General features: G+C 36.7%; 1 protein-coding gene across 3 annotated transcripts in view; it reads right to left on the bottom strand.

The window, feature by feature from the left end:
• The window catches only part of NFAT5 (nuclear factor of activated T cells 5), a 115,014-nt gene extending 96,886 nt beyond the window's left edge, over positions 1 to 18,128 (bottom strand). For 2 of the 3 annotated variants that reach the window (XM_065925655.1, XM_065925656.1), the window contains exons 1-2: positions 17,754 to 18,128; positions 15,968 to 16,021 (exon numbers count right to left, since the gene is read on the bottom strand). In XM_065925655.1, the coding sequence (XP_065781727.1) occupies positions 15,968 to 16,021; positions 17,754 to 17,826 (127 nt within the window). In that variant the 5' untranslated portion in view covers positions 17,827 to 18,128. The remainder of the gene's footprint in view (positions 1 to 15,967; positions 16,022 to 17,753) is intronic. The other variant, XM_065925657.1, reaches the window with a different exon arrangement.
• Positions 18,129 to 21,024: the final 2,896 nt, after the last annotated feature.

Genomic DNA, 21,024 nt, shown 5'->3' with positions numbered 1-21,024 from the left:
ATCTGGTTTCCTCGGTGTGTATGCCCAGGAGTGGTATTGCTGGGTCATATGGCAGTTCTATTTCCAGTTTTTAAAGAGATCTCCACACTGTTCTCCATAGTGGCTGCACTAGTTTGCATTCCCACCAACAGTGTAAGAGGGTTCCCTTTTCTCCACACCCTCTCCAGCATTTATTGCTTGTAGATTTTTGGATAGCAGCCATTCTGACTGGCGTGCAATGGTACCTCATTGAGGTTTTGATTTGCATTTCTCTACTAATGAGTGATGTTGAGCATCTTTTCATGTGTTTGTTAGCCATCTGTATGTCTTCTTTGAAGAAATGTCTGTTTAGATCTTTGGCCCATTTTTTGATTGGGTCATTTATTTTCCTGGAATTGAGCTGCAGGAGTTGCTTGTATATTTTTGAGATTAATCCTTTGTCTGTTTCTTCATTTGCTATTATTTTCTCCCATTCTGAAGGCTGTCTTTTCACCTTGCTTATAGTTTCCTTTATTGTGCAAAAGCTTTTAAGTTTAATTAGGTCCCATTTGTTTATTTTCGCTTTTATTTCCAATATTCTTGGAGGTGAGTCATAGAGGATCCTGCTGTGATTTATGTTGGAGAGTATTTTGCCTATGTTCTCCTCTAGGAGTTTTAGAGTTTCTGGTCTTACATTTAGATCTTTAATCCATTTTGAGTTTATTTTTGTGTATGGTGTTAGAAAGTGTTCTAGTTTCATTCTTTTTTTTGGGGGGGGGGGTTGTGTGAACACAACTTTTCATTTCTTTTGGGTAAATACTCAGAAGAGGAATTGTTGAGTCTCCTTATTTTACATAACTTTTTGCTAAACATCTTCATGCTTTCATTTTTGTTCAAATTTAGGATACATATCTAGAAATGGATAACAAATACCAGTCCACAAGACTCCTCAGTCGATTGAATTCTTCAGGCAAGAATACTGGAGTGGGCTGTCATTTCCTTTTCCAGGAGATCTTCCCGACCCAGGGATTGAACCCAGGTCTTCCGTATTGCAGGCAGGCTCTTTACCAACTGTGGTCCATACCCCTCTGCTCCGCTCACTGGAGGCTGATCAATGGGGATCCAGGAGCCCACGAAATGGGCATTCCCAGTTGCAATGGAGACCCCTGAGACCTGGGACCCACTGCCTAGGAGCTCAGAGGAGGCACGCTCCACCCCTGACGCGGGCCAGGTGTGCTCCGCCCATACGCCCACTTCCAGGAGAGGCCCGCGGGGCCTCCCTACTGCCGCCAGGTGAAATCCATCCAGGAGCAAATCCACCCCAAGGAGACAACCCAAGCTTTTTATCAGCTGTGAAGTGAAGTCGCTCAGTCACGTCCGACTCTTTGTGACCCATAGACTGTAGCCTATCAGGCTCCTCCGTCCATGGAATTTTCCAGGCAAGGGTACTGGAGCGGGTTGCCATTTCCTTCTCCAAGTTTCATTCTTTTACAAGTGGTTGACCAGTTTTCCCAGCACCATTTATTAAAGAGGTTGTCTTTTTTCCATTGTATATCCTTGCCTCCTTTGTTGAAGATAAGGTGTCCGTAGGTACGTGGATTTCTCTGGGCTTTCTATTTTGTTCCATTGATCTATATTTCTGTCTTTGTGCCAGTACCATACTGTCTTGATGACTGTGAGCCGACTGTTTAGAAAAGACCGTGACACTGGGAAAGATTGAAGGCAAAAGAAGAGGGCAGCAGAGGATGAGATGATTAGACAGTATAACTGGCTAAATGGACATGAGTTTAAGCAAACTCCAGGAGATGGTGAAGGACAGGGAAGCCTGGGGTGCTGCAGTCCACGGGGTCACAAAGAGTAGGACACAACTTAGCGACTGAACAACAACCAAATAGCTTCCATAGTTATAGGAGCATATCTCACTTCATTTATGCAGTTTTTCTTCCTCCTAGCTCACTGTCACTATGGTGTGACATTTATTGGAAAACTGCAATCCTCATGCTACTATTAAATATAAACATTTGCTTTTGAGAAATTACCAAAATGATTCTCAACTATGCATATTAATAGTCAAAAAATTTCCAATCTAAATGAGGTTAGTCTACTTCATGAATTTTTCAACAATTCATCTATAGTCTAACCGTGCTCATCAAAATTTTGTTTTTGATTATTGTAAAATGTAGCACATTCAGTATTATCCCATTTACATTTAAAGCACATTTAAATTATTCAGTCAGCTAATGTACAGTGTTACATGGGAAAATGAAACAGTCTCCCTTCCATGTGCCACCACACAATTACCTGTTTCAATAACTTTACCAAAAAAAAAGTTACTATATCTCAGTCTTAAAATTACTTTTTTAAACATTTCATGTGTAGGGTAAAATATACATAAAATGTACCTTTGTAGCCATTTTTTAAGTCAACAATTCAATGGCATTAAGTTCATTCACAATGTTGTACAATAATCATCACTACTATTCATTTCTAGGACTTCTTTATCACCCCAAACATAAACTCTATATAAATCCATTAAAAAATAACTCATTGCCCTCTCCCCATAGTCCCTGGTGACCACTATCCTACCTTTTGTCTTTATTCTAGATACTCCAAGGAAACTGACAATATTTGTCCTTCTGTGTCTGGCTTATATCACTTAGCATATGTTTTCAAGGTTAATCCATGTTGTAAGATGATATCAGAATTTCATTCCTTTGTAAGAATGAATAATATTCCACTGTTACATTTTAGTTATCCTTTCAACCCGTTAATGGAAACTTAGCTTTCAGTACAGAGTTGTGCATCCATCATCACAATAAGTTTTAGAATATTTTTATCATTCTCCAAAGAAACTCCAAATGGTTTAACTGTAATTCTCCATACCACTGTCCATCCCTAGGAACTACTAATCTACTTTCTGCCTCTCAAGATTTTGCTTAGTCTGTAGATTTTATATAAATGGAATCATACAGTATGTGGTCCTTCATGACTGACTTCTTCCACTAAGGATATTTTCAAGACTCAATCCATGTTGCAGCATGTATCAGTAATTGATTCCTTTGGCTAAATATTATTCCACTAAATTGACATACTACATTTTGTTTACCCATCTATTCATTAGTTAATGGACATTTGGGTTGTTTCCATACTTTGTCTATTATGAACAATGCTGCTAAGATCATATATATACAAGATTTTATGTGTACAGATGTTTTCATTTCTCTTGGGTATGTATCTAGAAACGAGATTGCTGGATATGGTAACTCTGTGTTTAACTTTTTGAGGAACTATCAGATTATTTTCCAAAGTGGCTGTACTGTTTTACACTCTATCAGCAATATGTGAGCTTATTTCTCTACACACTTATCAACACTAATTTTACCTGACTTTTTGATTATAGCCATCTTAGTAGATCTGAAGTGTTATCTTACCGTGGTTTTGTTCTGCATTTCTGTAATGACTAATGATGTTGAAAATCTTTTCATGTGCTTATCAATTTAATATATTTTTATTAAATCAGTGTCTTCATTTTAAAACATTTATGTTTATCAATACTTATGAAAAATATATTAAAGCCAATATGCTCTTAAATATAACTTAAAAAAATATGTTTAATAGCACGAGCAGTATTTTGCTATTAAACTAAATACACAGGAACAGTTAACCTAATCAATAAAATGAAGTATAGTTAACACTCTTCATACTGTGTTTCCTTATAGCCAATCACCTATGTATTTCTTTCATTTAACTAATATGTTTTTATTTAAATACCATCAATTCCTGTTCTCAAGAATGTCAGTCAGATGCAGCCACTAGGAAAACAGTACAAAGGTTCCCCCCAAAACTAAAAGTAGAATCATATGATCCAACAATGCACTTCTGGGTATTTACCTGAAGAAAACAAAACAACTATCTTGAAAAGGTATCTGCGCCCTCATTTTCACTGCAGCATTATTTACAACAGTCAAGACAAAGAAACAACCGAAGGATCCATCAATAACTGAATGGATAAACAAGGTGTGATATATATACACACCTACACAGAGAACTATTATTCAGCGTAAAAGAAGGAAATCTTGCCATTTAACAACGTGAATGGACCTTGAGGGCATTATGCTAAGTGAAATAAGTCAAACAGAAAGACAAGTATTGTATGATCTCACTTATATGAGCAATCAAAATTTTTTCTTAAAGATTGAACTCAAAGATATAGACTGGTGGTTTTGGGCGTGGGGGAAGGTGGGTGTTGTAAATGAAATGGGTGAAGGTGGTCAAGCTTCAAGAGAACCTTCTTATTTGAGTATCCCTGATTTAGTGATCAACTCTACCTCCATTTTCATTTTAATTACCTAAACCTTTATCTTAACAGATTAAATAGCTCCAATTCTTTAAAGGCCTAGGCATCCTTCCACCTGTAATAATTTTAATTTAATTATTATTCCAATCAATGCTTTCTACATGGTTTATATAACTAGAGCACAATCCTCAGACTTCCAAGACCATTCCTTCCTTCTTTTTTGGATGTGGTATTCATTCATTCATTCAAGCACCTTTCAGATATAAGGCACCTGTACTACATAAGAGAATGTGAGGTGTAGTCCTGCCCTTGAGAAACAAGGTTATCAGTATAACTTCTTAAACAAAACTGGACTTTACTAAAAGCTCTTTATGGTTTATTGCAGCTCTAATTTCCAAGGTTGATTCTAACATTGTACAGTCAGTTACCTTATTGTGGTTTGGGTTTCATTTCCTGATCACATGCATAAACTATTACTTTAGTACTAAAGCTCTCCTATGTTTTGAGAGGTCTTTCTTCAAATTATTTTCATAATTTTATTAAAAACAATGATTAAAAAGAATAAAATACTTAAAAATAGATGTTTAAAAGATGTAAAATTTATATTCTGAAAACTACAAAACATTGTTGAAAGAAATGAAAGAAAACCTAAATAAAGGAAAACACATCCCATGTTCATAAAGACTGAATACTATTAATATGGTAATGCTCCTCAAACTGGCCTACAGATTCAGTGCAACCCCTATTAATATCACAGCTCACTTTTTTGCATAAATTGAGAAGTTGATTCTAAAATTCAAATGGAAATTCAAGGGACCCTGAATAGCCAAAACAATTTCATAAAAGAACAAATTTAAAGACTCATTCTTCCTAATTTCAAAGCTATAGTAATCAAGACAGTGTGAGACTGACAAAAGAATAAACATACAGATGAACAGAAAAGAACTGAGGATCCATATGCCTACAGTCAACTGATTTTCAACAAGGGTGCCAAGGCCATTCAATGGGAAACAGCAGCCTTTTCAACAAATAGTACTGGGGACAACTGGATATCCACATGCAAAAGCATGAAGCTGAATTCCTACTTCACACCATAGACAAAAACTAACTCAAAATGGATTGAAGACCTAAAGGTAAGAGCCAAAACTACAAAACTCTTAGAAGAAAACATAGGTGTAAATCTTTCTGACCTTGTATTAAGCAACAGTTTCATAAATATGACACAAAGCATAAGCAACAACAACAAAAACAGATAAAGTAGATGTCAACAAAATTAAAAAGATTTGTGCATCAAAAGCCTACCAAGAAAGTGAAAAGACAATTCACAGAACAGGAAAAAATTTTGGTAAATCATTTATCTAATAAGGGACTTGTAAAAAGAATATAACAAGAGCTCCTACAATTAAATGACGAAAAGACAAATATTCAGTTTTAAATGAGCAAAGCCTTGAATCAATATTTCTCCAAAGATATTAATGGCAAATAAACACATGAGAAGATATTCAAAATCATGAGTCATCAGGTAAATATAAATCAAAACCCCAGGAGACTGCTTCCTACCCACTAGAGATAGCTATAATCAAAAAGACAACAGTAAGAATGACAACAATGTGGAGAAATCAGAATCCTCCTATACTGCTGCTGAAACTGTAAAAAGGTACAGCTATTGTAGAAAGCAGTTTGGCAGTTCCTCAAAAAGATAAAAGAGTTACCACATGACCCACCATTTGCACTCGCCTAACCCAAGAGAGAAGGAAATGGCAATCCACCCCAGTGTTCTTGCCTGGAGAATCCCAGGGGCGGGGGAGCCTGGTGGGCTGCTGTCTCCGGGTCGCACAGAGTTGGACACGACTGAAGCGACTTAGTAGCAGCAGCAGTAGCAACCCAAGAGAAATGAAAGCATCCACACACACAAAAACTTATACATAAACATTCAGAATAGCCAAAACAACCCAAATATCCATCCACTAATAAATGAATGGATAAACAAAAAGTATGTATCCATTTAATGGAATATTATCCATCCATAAAAAGAAATGAATTACTGATACATGCTACAACATGAATGAACCTTGAAAACATTATAAGTGAAACAAGGAAGTCACAAAAGACCACATATTATATGATTTGTTTTATATGAAATGTCTAGAATATGCAAATTCAGAGACAAAAAAGCAGATGAGTGGCTACCAGGGGCTGGGGGTGAGGAAGGGAATGGTGAATGACTACTAAATGAGTAAGGGGTTTCTGCTTGGGGTGATGAAAATGTTCTGGAATTATATAATGGTGCTGGTTGCACAACACTATGAATGGACTAAAACTCACTGATTTTAAAACTATTAACATGATAAACTTTATGCTCTATGAATTTCATCACAATTAAAACAAAAAGATAATCAGGAACCAGGTAGGTCTTTAAGAATTTGGATTTCATCCTAAAGCCCATGGGCACCATTATAGGAATTTTTAAGCAAACAATATGATTAAATTTATATTTTAGGAAGATAAATCCTGCAAGACATACTGCTGTGCATATCTAAGCTTTAGCATACAAATTTAACAACATCTGATTTGAGTGTTCAGAAGCTTATGCATCATAATAAAACCCTGTTTCCTTACTGTATCTTGAGTAAGTATGTTTGCCAAATAACTTTATCTCTACATATGAATCTTATTTAATAAATATTTATATAGCGCTTACTACATAGCAATCACTATTTCAAGCTCTTTAGAAATACTAACAAATATCCAATCCAATCCTCATAACAAATATATGAATCTATTAGCTCCACTTTGTAGAAAAACTAACTAGAAAGGTTAAATAACTTGCCTAAAATTACATAGCTATTAAGTAATATGTTTTTGAAATTGTGTTTTTATTCACAATTCAGTTAAGTAAGTAGGACTTTGATTTACTTATTATCATCCCTACCACTTTTAATTTATCATGAGTTTATCAGAAAATCACTTCATATTCTTCGATTTCAACTCTTCTTTTTATTTGTTCTCAATTCAGGATGCAGTAATTTTTTTTCTATGCAGAATTTACAGTGTTATCCACTCTTGTGAAATTTGGGAAACATTCTAAAAAAAGTCATTTTTTAGTTTTTATTTACTATATTTTACACTATAAACATGTTATTTATGCTTACTAGAACAGAGAAGTAATTTGGTTAACTAATGTTCTTCAATAGCTTCATTATCCAGGTTCTTTTTTTTAAGCAATAAAGAGTTTTTAAAGGAATTAAGTGGTGATTTTATCCAAGGCATATTATTCAATTATTATATATAAATTTTCACTCTATATGCAATATCATAAGCAAAACTAAACTAAGAAAACAAAAAGTTCTTCAAAAATAATTATAAAATTATATTTTCCATTCATTTACTTTACATTACCTAAAGTCTAGACTAGAATATAACCTAGCAATAAAAATGAAAAAGAATATAGGAAACAGTTTTGGAGTTCACAATACAATTTTATAAAACCTTATTCAAGTAAACTTTTAATTTACAGTGTTTCTCAAGTACTTATAACTGCCCATCATCTAGGTACTTATAAACTGAGCATTTACACTTGTGAACATTCATTTATTATCATTAGTTACAATTTACAGGAGTATTTTTTTAAGTAGAAATCTTCCTTTCAGAATTTAAACCCAACAAGCAAGTTGTTACTTAAAAACTGGAAAAAAACAGTAACAGTAACAAACTCTAAGACTTTTAACTACAAATCAACAGTGAAGGATAGCTGCTTGTTAAGACTATGTTTGGGTTTTTTACTGCTATCAGACACTTTTAAATACAAGATTTTAATTGACTCCCCTAGAAAACTGTAATGAATAGTTTATTTTTATTTTTTAATTTATTTTTAATTGAAGGATAACTGCTTTACAGTTTTGCTATAATGAAAACTTTAATTCAAGCAAATAGTTAAGGTTAATCACACCTTCATCAACAGTTAATTCTGTTACACTGTTACAGTACACTGTAACTGTAATTCTGTTACACTTCTGTTACACTGTTTAACAAAAGTATTTTAATGTCTAATGTTCAAACTAGTAGTATAATATGATTACTGGGCAAACGAATTTTACTCAAAATTGCTATTTATAATACACAATCAAGCACAAGACAGTAGTCACATGGGACAGAAAACTCAGTTTATGATCAGTATAAATAAGTACACACCCTCTACATATTCTTCAACTCTATAACCTTCTGAAGACTTAAATGGTTTCAAAAAGAAAGTTTAAAGTTTTAAACCTCAATTTACAGTTATTAAGTAGGGGGACAAATAACACTCAGATACACTCTACACAAAAACTTTTTCCTATTAACAAACAGGAACTTCATATTCATCCTCCACTCTAGATTGAATTATAAAACCCTTTAAAACTCTGTGTTATCACTGTTTATTTACATACAATCTCTGTTACTAAACTATAAGCAATACGTGGCCAGGATACATGGGAATAAATTCACTTTGAGTGAATGAATAATAATGATATTACTATAATAATATAACAATAATATGACTACATAACCTATAACCCTGCACCTAGGCATAAAAAAATTATCTCTAAAATAAACTACACTTGGCTACATTCAGAATACAGAAATAAAAAATGCCTTACTAACTTTATGTCCTTTAAAAAACTCGTTTTCCTTTTTAGAAGGTTATGGTGGTTGAACAACAAAATTAAAGAGAAGAGTACACACTGTATACTGTAAATAGAGTGTGTACTGTATAAATCCATTTATACGAAATTCTAAAAAAGGCAAAACTAATCTATGGCAAGGAAAAATAGATCAGTAGTTGCCTGAGGGGCTGGAGTGAGCAGAATTGACTACAAAGAGTAGAGGTAGCTTTATGGGATGACTATAGCCTGTTAGGATGTTCTATAGCCTGTCTATAGTGGTTATACATGTATATACTTGCTAAAAACTCAAGGAACACTTAAAATGGGTGTACCTGTAAAACTCAAAGAACACTTAAAATGGGTATACCTGTGTACCTCTATAAAGATGGTCTGTTTTTGTTAAAAGAGAGGAAAGAAAGGATACAAAAAGTAACAGCAGAACCAACAAGCAAAACGTAGAGAGAACGGGATATGGGTAAAATGGGAAGACTAGGGGGAAAAGAGAGCGAGACAGTGGAAAGAAAAACCAAACTAAATTTAATAGGGCCTTTTGCAAAATATCACTATTTTTTTCAAAATCCTCTAACATTATTTCAGTTATTCTTCTTCACAACTCGTAGGTAAGCAAGTCTGATGATAATGTCCCTGCTGGAGAAAAGGACCACTTATACGATTTTCCACGTGGTCTAAAGGCTTAATCAAAATTAATATCCAGATTTTCTACTGCCTAACAATTTTCAGCAAGCTCAGAAACTAATACCAACCACAGCAAGAAACAGAACTAACTCCCAATACTCTATGAGCACTGCTTCTTCTATTGCTCATTTCTTCTTGGGTTTAGTTAGGCTCTGAAACATACCAGCGGAAATAGGGTGCAGGGACGTCTAAGCTTCTATAAAACTACTGCCAAAGAAATCCAGAGACCAACGGCATCCTCCATTTTTAAAGCAGTTCTCCTTAGGTGGTGGCTTGCTTACCCCTCCCCTTTCTTTTCACTTTTGAGCACCATCATCACTCAAAACAAAGCTTCAAACAGCAGTGTGCTTCAGATAAATCTTAGAGACACCCACCAAAGTCACGCATTGATTTGCTAATTTTGAGTGTTAAAATATTCCTCAAAAGGGTCATCATCATAATCTTTACTGATTTTTATGTGTGGCTTATAGAATTTCTCCCATTATTTTATGGGAACTGTTAAGCTAAAGAAATCTACACAAAGTATTCTTTTTACATCACTTGAACAGTGGTATAATCTTATTAGGGCCTGAAGTACAAATGCCAATTACCAAATATCTGTACTGTTAAGAGAGTAAGTAAAAACTCAAAACTCTGGAGTAAAAATAGTGAAGCTTCAAATTCCAGCCTCCTCCACTAGCTAGCTATGTGACCTTAGAAAATCAGTGAATCCTTCTAACAGTTTCCTCATTGATGAAAAGGAATACTCTCACGATTTTTCTGAGGATTAAATGTGGAAAATATCTGTAAAAGCTGATAAACACAAATTGCTCAAAAAATGTTTTCAATTATTACTAACATTGAATTTATTACTCTTTCTTCTCTTTACCAACATTGTTTCTTCTAACATGTCCTACAAAGATGGCTTTACGTAGATTTTTTTTTTAAACTAAAACTAAATTTGTAAAGAGTAATCAACAACTTGGCTCACTATTTATTAGTAAATTTTCTGTTCTTGTCTCATTTTAAAAACCAAGTACCAAATTTACTAAAGGACTAATAACACTTCTGAATGGGAAAGACAGGATAAGGATTCATGGCTGGCCGGCAGTAATAATCATTACCAACTTAAGCAACTAAACAACTTTTCAAGCAAATATTAAAAATAAAAGAGGAAAAAATCTATTTTAATAGTTATTAAGAATAAATATAAGTAACTGAAAAATCTCATGCATCGCATCTTTAGTTTAAACCAAAAATATAGATTCTTCATTACAACATCAGGTTTTATTTATAGTTGGAAGCTGAAATCATTATCTATAGTTAATCCATAAAGATGATTTCTACCTTTTCATTCAAGTACATGTTTATAATTAGTGTATTATACTTCATTAGTTTTTTTAATCTTGATTTTTATTACGACAACAGGAAATAAAAGACACATGAATCTCTTTCACGTAACTTGAAATAAAATCTTAATAACAAGAAAAGAGTATAATAAGCAACATTACTATTGAAGAACATCTTTTACCTCTCTAAAGTTAACAGAATTATCCTCTATCACTATATAATCAGGCCCAACTGATGGCTCAGATTAATTTGATCTTTATTTTTTCTAATTACATGTTATCCTTAATAGAAAACAATCTAATGAGTCAACTTTTTCTAATAAAAAGTGGGTATTTATATAGTTATCGATCACAAAAAGAAATGTCTTTCTGGACTTTCATTTTCAAGTTTTAGGGAACTCCTGGAATAAATACAGTAGAGTCAAGAGTGAATTAAGAGCAGACCAAGAACCATCTGATTAAATATGTATTTCTATCCTTTCACTGTAATAAGCAACCAAATTCAAGTACTGAATAAAAATTAAAATTAAAAAAAATGAGAAACAGAATTTAGGTAGAGACAAAAAACAAATGAAAGGAAATCAGAGAGATGGATCCTAGAAACAAAAAGTTGGCATGAACTAGGTATAGTTTTGTTATGGTTAAAATTCATTTCTATAATTATTTACATAATAATATTTTTAGTTTGTTAGGTATAAAAAATAGAGATTAATAGCTTCTAAACCAGAAAAGGATTCAATAGAGTACTTTCAACATTAAATATTTCCAGAAAGTCCTTTCCAGTAAGTTATCTTAATACATATCATCATGTATGGCCTAACTATCTTATGAACACAAGCCCTAGGAAAAAAATAAACCAGATTTAAAGGTAATTAAATATCCCAGTAATATTCCATTAAAATCTGTTAAAAAAAAAAAAAAAAAACCTGCTACTATTTTTAGGATTTTCAGTTTTGAACTATAAAGTAAAATTAGCATGGTACAATATCTAATAGATTTAGAGTAATGTTTTTTTTTAAGTAGTTTATTTTTCCCTAACTCATTACAATATTTCATCTTTTCTTTTAAAAATCTTCCAATCTTAAATGTTTAAGTCATATCAGGGTTACATCATATTGGTGTTTAGCTCTTATCTAACCAGTTCTTTAATTTGATTCATATGTAATTTCTTGACTCATACTTTTAAAAGTATTTTAATGTAATCTCTTAACTCATACTTTTTGAAGAATTTTAAAATTTTAATCCCCTGTTTTTATTACTCTATTTTTTCTAATTTGTTTATATTATTTTCCCTGTTTTATCTGATTTTCTACCATCTTATATTACATCTCTATAGGTATTTCTAGAATGACCTCTTATTGCTTATTTTTGTATGTCAGTTTTTACATAGCAAACTATAATATGCCAAAATAAACATTTTTTAATATAGAAAGTGTTAAGAAATGGTACCTTTTTTTGAACTTTTTTTTCTAGGCACAACAAAGAAAAATCCTAGCCTTAAAGTCTGAATGCTGTTAAGTGTAAAACACTTTATTTTTTTAAAAATATATACAAACTACCTTCTTTAAAGAAGGTAAGGAAAATGCAAAAATAGAATCAAAAGGTAAAAATCTGCAGAATATACTTTTGTCCAGGACTTTTTTTATGCAAACTATTTTTGATATAATTACAACAATGTCTTTTATTTACTTATTTTATTAAGAGTTTCACATGTAACTATGGGGTCATCAGAAACATTACTTTAATGGCTATGAATCATTATATTAACTAGCTAGACAGTTTTCCTACTGTTGGGTAACCACTACATTAAAACAGCAGTAGCAGAACTATGTAGGGTGACAGATGTTAACCAGACTTATGGCGATCACTTCCCAATACATATAAATATCAAATCTTTGTTGTCAACTTGAAACTATATGTCAACTATATCTCAAGTAAAAAAAGAAAACCTAATTTCCTGTTCTTAAAAAGGAGGAGACAGAGTAGAAAGGTCCACCACTGATATGAAAGATAAATGCAAACAAACTGAATAGTAAAGAGATTTTGAAACTATTTTTAAAGCTAAAAACTCAACTGTAGGTTTTCCAACTTTTGTTTCAAATCCCCCGCACCCCGCAAAAAACTTTAATTTGTAAAACCTACGTTCTTTAAAAAGCTTAACAAAAATTGTATGATAACAACTAAATTCCCTAACTCTGGGCTGTGCACACGTGTTTATTTGCTAAGACATGTCAAGATTCTTGAGACCCAGTGGACTGTAGCCCACCAGGTTCCTCTGTCCATGGGATTTCCCAGGAGAGAATGCTGGAGTGGTTGCCATCTCCTCCTCCAGGGGATCTTTCTGCCATCTCCTACGTCTCCTGCACTGGCAAGCGGATTCTTTACCACTGAGCCACCCGGGAAACCCCACTCAGGACTGATTTTTCAGTTATCAGATGGAAATCTGGACTACTGACATAAGCATACAATAAATATTACTAGACAATACTTCATATTATATATCATAGCAAGTCAGTACAGTTTAGTACTTTAGTACAGCACAGACTCTAAAGTGAGACGACTTGGTTGGAATCTTGTCTCTACAACTTATCAGCTGTGTGACTCTCTATATAAGTTACTGAAACTCCCTATGCCTCCTTAGCTTCCTCATCTGTGAAATGGTGTAATAATAATAATCTCAAATAGTTGTTATGAGAATTGAGTTATTTGTAAAGTTCCTGGCACACAGTAAAAACTATGCAGATGACTGTTTAAATTTTTAAAATTTAAGTAACATTTACTGTGTTTACTATGTGCCAGGTTAAATGCTTTATATGAATTTGCCTCAAATAATCTTAATAACATCTATGAAGATAGTTATTGTCCCCATTTAAAAAAGAGAAAACTGAAGCACAGAAAGACTACATGACTAAGCTGAGATCTACACAAATGTCGAACAAGGATCTGAACCTAAGTCTGACCACATAACCTACAAATCTAGTATAGATTTTCTTATACACTTGAAGCAGTAGCCTCCTGCTATATTATATCTTGTTGAAATAAATTAGATTATGTACTTCATGGAATAAAAGAGCATTTTAAGAAGTAATATAAGAAATATCACTCTAATACAGAGGTATTTATACATGAAATGATTATGATGTCTGATACTTGCTTTAATACAGCTTGAGGGAGGAGAGAGGATTAAGAGTAGGCATACTTTGATAATTGCTAAAGTCTGGTCATGGGTCTATGTGGCTTCATCATTTTATTCTCTCTACTTTTGTACATTCTTTAAAACTTCCATAATAAAAGGTTGAAAATAGAATAGGGTGCATAGACTAAACTCTTTTACCACACAAGCAAACAACTTTCTTTTGATCCTTTGTATCAAAGATATAAAAGGATATGACAAACTTGATACTTAACACATTTTACAATTTATATATAATCTGTAAAGGGTGATCTTTAAATAAGTGAATATCCTCTCAACCAAAATGAAAAATTAGTAAAAGCATTTTGGTTAAACATATAAATATACATATTAAATTGCTGTTTGCGTTTCAAAACATTTGCTTAAGTAATTAACATGCTTTTTTTTTTTCTTTCTCCTGCCTGATATCTCCACAATTGTAACATTCTAATTTGTTGCCCATATTTATACAGGCAAATGTGACTTCACAACATGGTCACAAATTGAACATTACAAATAAAAACAACAAATATGCTTCACTAAGAGACACTTCAGAAATTCCTTGCCTCAAATAGTAGTTGATTTTTATACTAATATCTATGGACTTTTTATAAATATAATAATAACTAATTCATTTGAGAACATTTTATATGTTTTAAATTAGTTAAGACAACTTGGCTGATACCTAAGGAACAAATATACAACATTAAGCCAGATACTATATTAAGCACTTTCATACACATTAGCTCACTAAATTTAAGAGATTATATACATTTTAATAAAAGAATATTAAGATTTAGAGAAATAAAATCACTTGCCCAAGGTCACAGCGCTAATTAGTAGTTAAATGGTATTCAAATTGAAGCTTACATACAAAACCCACTCTTCCCTTGCTATATATACCAGGCTACCATATGGGAGGCAAAAACCTACACTCAAGTCAAACTTAAATATTTAGGGCCTTTTTTAAGTGGACCATAAAATGCTTAAGTTATGGGTTACATATATATTACAGTAGCAGTTTGGTTTTGGGTAAAAAGTACCAACTACAACACAAAAGCACTGTTTACTTTGCTACTGTATGACTCTCTCCCCTCCCCAAGTCTCTTAATTTCAACCTCAGGTTACTCATCATAAGGAAGTTAATGTCCTTGCAGTCCAATTCCCAGGATTATAAAATTCAAAAATGACATATGTGAAATCACTTCAAAAACTACAAAAACAAAACAAGTAGTCCTTTTTTTTGGTCTTAGAACGCTGAAGGCAACACAGAATAAAGTTTTCTAAAGTTAACTGTCAGCCATTTGTTCTACAGTCTATTAACATTTCCAGAACTTTCTAAAACCCTTTTTCCTAAGCATAACTCAATCATTATCTCTATTACTTGGCTTTTCTCATCCTTAAAAATGATGCAACAGTAATGACATCAATGCCTTTGTAATAAATAATTAATATGCCATTCTGAAATGCTCAGCCTATAGAAGTTCTAAATTTTGACTTTTCAAACTAAACATGTGTTCGGTGTCACTCTTAGTTATATTCATTATCTTACTTAATGTTAGAGCCTTTTCACATTCAGTTTGCTTTGTAAAAACTTGAATCAAGATATAGAATTCTAAAGTAGAACACCCAACACATAATTTTTAAGTTTTGTGGGTTTTTCCCCCAAAGCTTCTCTAAACAGAGACAATAGCTAAGGACATCAAACACAGCAATAAAATCCACTAAAACATTCAGCTGCTCTAAAAGAAGGATCAGGCTCCTCAGGAGTAAACTACATTGTATGAGTTTGCAAAGTTTCTCATTTAAACTCCATTTTAGAGAAAGCCTTTGCATACTCACACAATATGCTTTAAAATGGCACTTTGCTGACCTTCCAATAGTCCAGCTCTATGAAAATTCTGTGATGGGTGTAACTTCAGAGAATCTGAAAAACACAAAAAGCATTAAGTACTTTTTATGCTGAATGACTAAAAAAAAGCCAAGGATAGCATACATCTCTTATATAATTGTCACGTATTTTTAAGAGCTAAAGTCTGTATTTGTGAATGTATTCTCTGCACAGCAAGGCTGGATTGCCTCTACACTGGTCTTCACGCTAAACTTAGATTTTCATAAAGCATTTGTTTCATGGAAAATTATCTGATGATTACTGCACAAATGGTGTTAATGTCTTGACTATTTTTAACACCCAATTGTATCACATTAGCCCTCCTCTAACGATCACCTCTAGATATCGTCTCTTCCTTATGACACTCAAAATTATAATATTTTCAAGCTACTTCAGGTAATGTTGCCCGAAAAACATCCTACATGACGGTGATTGCCAACTAAAGCCATCAGAGCAGCAACAAGACAATGGCTACAGTCACTGAGTAGGACTCTACAAACGTCAGTCTACAAAGCTCAGTACCTTTCGGAGTAAACCATCGCACTCGGATTCACTTAAGCGATTTAGATACAAGAAGGTGAGGCTGAAGCCGCCCTTTTCGGAGGAGGTGGGATCAGCGGGTGGATACATCAAACCCAAAACTGCAGAAACCCTGAATTTCTCAGTGAAGAGGTCCACACTGGTAAACATTTTTTAAAATACATCAAAATAAATAGCTAATAGCCCGATAATACCTTTTAGCCCTTCTCAATGTTTTAAAAAGTGATGAAGAGTGCAGTGAGAGAATTTTGGTTTGATGGCCCTTGCACAAGGAACCTGTTCTAACACATTCTTGTGTCCAGTATAGGAATTTAACCCCAGTAGAGATCAGCTCAAGTGTTAATATTTTATATCCCGGGAATCCCCTCCAAGCCTTAGCCAACAGAGTTGTAAAACTGGAAACTCTGTCCAATGCCCCCTCCCTGCAACAAGCCTCAGAACGTTAAGGAAAGAGAAAATTCTCAAAGGACAGCGTCTGTGCCCTGAGCTTGTACCCCCTGGGACAGGAGAGGAATAAAACTAATGCAGAGAGAGCACCCATTTCTTTGTAAAACAGAGGGAGAAGTAAGTAATTAGAATGCCACAGAGGTGGAAAGGGAGAAAAAAGAAAAGAAAAGAAATTTCGGGCTCTTTCCAGCAATAAGATGACGAGGAAAGAAGGACGCCTGGTCGAGGGGGGCCGTCCCAACAGGGGGAGGGAGTGGACTAGGCCGGAGAGGGGGGGGGAGAACCACGGCGCACAAACAACCTGGAGGGGGAGAAAAATGGTGATCCTGCACTCAGAACCAGCTCCAGGTTACACTCCCCCTTTGGGGGCAACTTTGCTGGGAAGGGTGGTCCTGCTAAGAGCCACGGCGCCCGGATCGCGGCGGCTCCAGCGCGGGGCCCAGTCCTGGGTGATCCTCAAGCCGGGGAGGCCCGGGCCGGGCCGCTCGGGGAGAGGGGAGAGGCCCGTCACCGAGGGGCGCTCAGAGCCACCGGGGGCCGCAGAGACCCGGGGGCCAACGGCATTTGGGCCCCGGGCGGCGGGCGGCTCCGCGGGGGAGGGGCCGCCACTCCTCTCGGGCCCCTTCCACCACCACCCCCAGCCCCTCGGCCTCCCCTCACCACGCACCCCAAGACAGGCCATCCCGGGGCAGGCTCGGCCGCCCCCCGACCGGGCCCCCTTCGGCTCCCCCTGGGTCGGGCCTCCCCGCTCCCCCGCACCCCAGCCCCCAGCCTGACTCACCTCGTGAGTAGAGGGACTTGGGCGACTCCAGGTCTAGATCCGCGCTGAGCAATGAGATGAAGTCCGAGGGCATCGCAACTCGACCCAGCCCGGCCCGAGGGCAGCGGGAGGGGGGGAGCGGCGGTGGCGGCGGCACCTCCTCTCCGGGACCGCGGGCACCGAACCGGGGGCGGCAGGCGAGGGCGGCTGCCGCTGCCTCCTCCTCGAGGGCAGTGACTTCCACCGAACCGACAAATCGAGGAAACAGCGGCCGGGAGGAGGGGGAACTCCACGGGGACTAATTCCCGGCGAGCCAGGAGGGGGGTTCAGGACCGGGGAAAGGGAGGGGGAGAGCCAATGGGTCCGTTTCGTGCTGCTCCTCAGCGAAAACTGACGGTCGCCGCCACCGCCGCCGCCGCTGACAGGAATCTGAGCCCCGCCTCCCGCAGGCACTGCGCAGGCGCGGAGGGGGGCGCCCCAGAGCTGGGAATAGCCCAGGCGACTACCGGAGGGCGGGGAGGCGCGCCACGGAACAGCATCAACAAGGGCTCCGCTTCCTGCTGCCGCGGCCCGGGGCTGCTGTTCCCGAGCTGGGAAGCGGCCCCGCCTGTCGAGAGGGAGGGAGGGAGGCTGGGAGGTGTCCGCGCCTGGGGCCCCGGGGAGGGAAAAGGTATTTGCACCGACCTGGTGGCGGCAAGCCGGAGGCGGCTGGCCCAGCTCCGAGCTGAGCGCAGAAGGACACAGACCTAGGGGAGCCGAGGTGTCTCCGGGAAGAGGGGAGAGACCCCCCTCCCCCAGAGCCGGGACATCCCGAGCGGGCAGGCGTGGAGTTTCAGAGGGGAACGGAGTTTCGTCCCTTGGAGTTACCACTCCTTTGGGGTTTTCATAGCAATGTCTGAATTGAGTTGGCCAAAGGACTATCAAACTCATTTCTTAATTAGGAAATGGCAGACCATATCCTGAAAACCTCGAGTTATTGGTTGTTTTTAAATTAAAGTACCTTCTCTGCCATCTTTACCCTTCCCCTTCTTTCTCTCCCCCCTCCCCAACTTTTAGAAGCTGAAAAAAAAAAAAAATTAAGTCTCTCATTGTGCTGGGATGGCCGGATGTTTTCAGTGTGAGATAAAAGTCAATTTAAAAACTGAGTCCTATGAATCCACATGACTCTTGTAGAGGGAAAAAAGCAAACTTAAAAACCATTCTTACAGTTTTTCTTTTTCTTTTTTTTAACCTGTGGACTAGACAAGAATGGAGGAAGGACACATTTAATTGAGTTTTTGCTGTTCTATTCATGAGACCAAAAGTTTCCGTTGCAAAAACTGAAAATTCTCACATACACCGCAGACCGTTTCCTGACTCTAATAGACTTCTGAGAAATTTTTAATCAAGTTATTAAAAATCAATCAAATCATATCAATTGGAGTGCAGGGTATGCTACATAGGAAATAGTTTTACTCTTGTGTGGAATAGTAATGCCAGCAGCCACTGAGGCAATATTTTTAAGCTATTTGAGTTGGTTTAGTTTCTATTATTTACAAAGATAGTTACAAATCATTAAAAAATTGGTCTGTTAGTTATATATGTGTGTACACACATACACGCACACACGATTTGTAGAACCTCTCCCCTAAGAATTTGAGCAATTCGTCTGGACTTGGAGTCATGGGGATAAGGGAGAAGCCCTAAGTAAAGGAGACCCCTGTGCAAGTCTCTCTGGGGTAGGGCCCTCTGCAAAGCTTTACCTGCAGACCTGGAATTTAAATTTGTGTCACCAGAGTCTACCTATCTTTCCATCTTTACATCTGAGTCACATTGCCCAGTTCTCTTCACTGCCTTCTGTGTAGTAACCAACCCTGTGAACATTTTCTTCATGTCAGAGGTAGGAAAGCTTTTCAGAGCCACCCCAAGATGGCAAAGCAGAACCAGAAATTATTCTCAAACGTACATCACCGCTGTACGCTGTTGTAACAAGTCCCAGCGGAAGTCCCTTCAAAACGGGCCAAAGTCCCATTCATTTGAGAGAGGAAGATTCAAACCCCACATTGCCCAACAGGCCAAGGCTTAGGCCAAAGCTTTTGAATCTAAGTGGGTGTGAACACCTGTTGGAGACCTCCCCACTCCGTTAGTCCATAGATAATGTGAATAAAGGAAATTGCAAGGTACCAGGCAGAACCCCAATACAAAAAAAAAAAAAGTTGAGTGAGTCACTCTGAGCTTATCCCTCTCCCCCAGACCTATGTAATCATTCAACAAACTTAGGGTATAGGAAATCCCCATTGCTGTCCTGACCCTAATTAACAAGTCAAGAATTGGCAAGGCCTCTTCCTTCCCCTTTCCCTTAACACTTCTCTGCCCCTTGACTTTTTTCCTAGTACTGTGCTAAGCTTTGTTGTTTATGTTAATCAGATTTTCCCTGATTGAGTAAAAGCAAAGTGAATAAGTGTCCCCCAAAGGGTAACTTGACCTCAACTGAATTCCAGGGATTCTTTGGGCTCAGGACCCACTCCATCAAGCCCTGCATCAAGCAGTGATTGTATCTAAACAAACATTTGAAAACTCAGTGGTTAACTCCACCTCCCATCCTTTCACAGAGATACTTTAAAAAAAAAAAAAAAAAAAACACTTAAATGGATAGTTTTCATGGTCATGCTTTGCAATACCATAGAGACGCAGATTTTCAGTGACTAAAAATACAGATCCACTAGTAAACAGTATTTGCTCTGCTCTGATCACAAAAATACAGTATGACCTTCCTAATATTCAGGGTAACCAAAAATAATTATCCGATCATTGTGTTTTTAGTAAATTACATGCACCCTCAAGTTCCAGTGGTATTTCCTTTTCTGGTCATTAATATCTCATTTGCTTTCCCTTTTATCTGATATTTGAAATAGTCTTATTTTATATTTTAAAAACCACTCTATTACTAGAACATAATAGCACCCCCTTGGTGGTTCAGACTATAAAGAATATGCTTGCAATGCAGGAGACCCGGCTTTGATCCCTGGGTCGGAAGATCCCCTGGAGAAGGAAATGGCAACCCACTCCAGTATTCTTGCCTGGAGAATTCCATGGACATAGGAGCCTGGTGGGCTACAGTCTATGGGGTCGCAAAGAGTTGGACACAACTGAGTGACTAAGACTTTCACCTGAACATACACCTTCAGAAAACTTTTTCTATGCACAACATGAAGTAAAACCTTAAGCATATAAAATTTGGAAATTTCCTCTCACTGGAAATTACAATAGAATCATGGGACAAAACATAAAGAAGAATTAATAGCTTGTAGAA

This window comes from Muntiacus reevesi, chromosome 2 (assembly GCF_963930625.1).
Source record: "Muntiacus reevesi chromosome 2, mMunRee1.1, whole genome shotgun sequence".
Lineage (NCBI taxonomy): Eukaryota > Metazoa > Chordata > Mammalia > Artiodactyla > Cervidae > Muntiacus > Muntiacus reevesi.
Note: the sequence above shows the minus strand (reverse complement) of the source record. Positions and strands in the feature narration are given on the sequence as shown.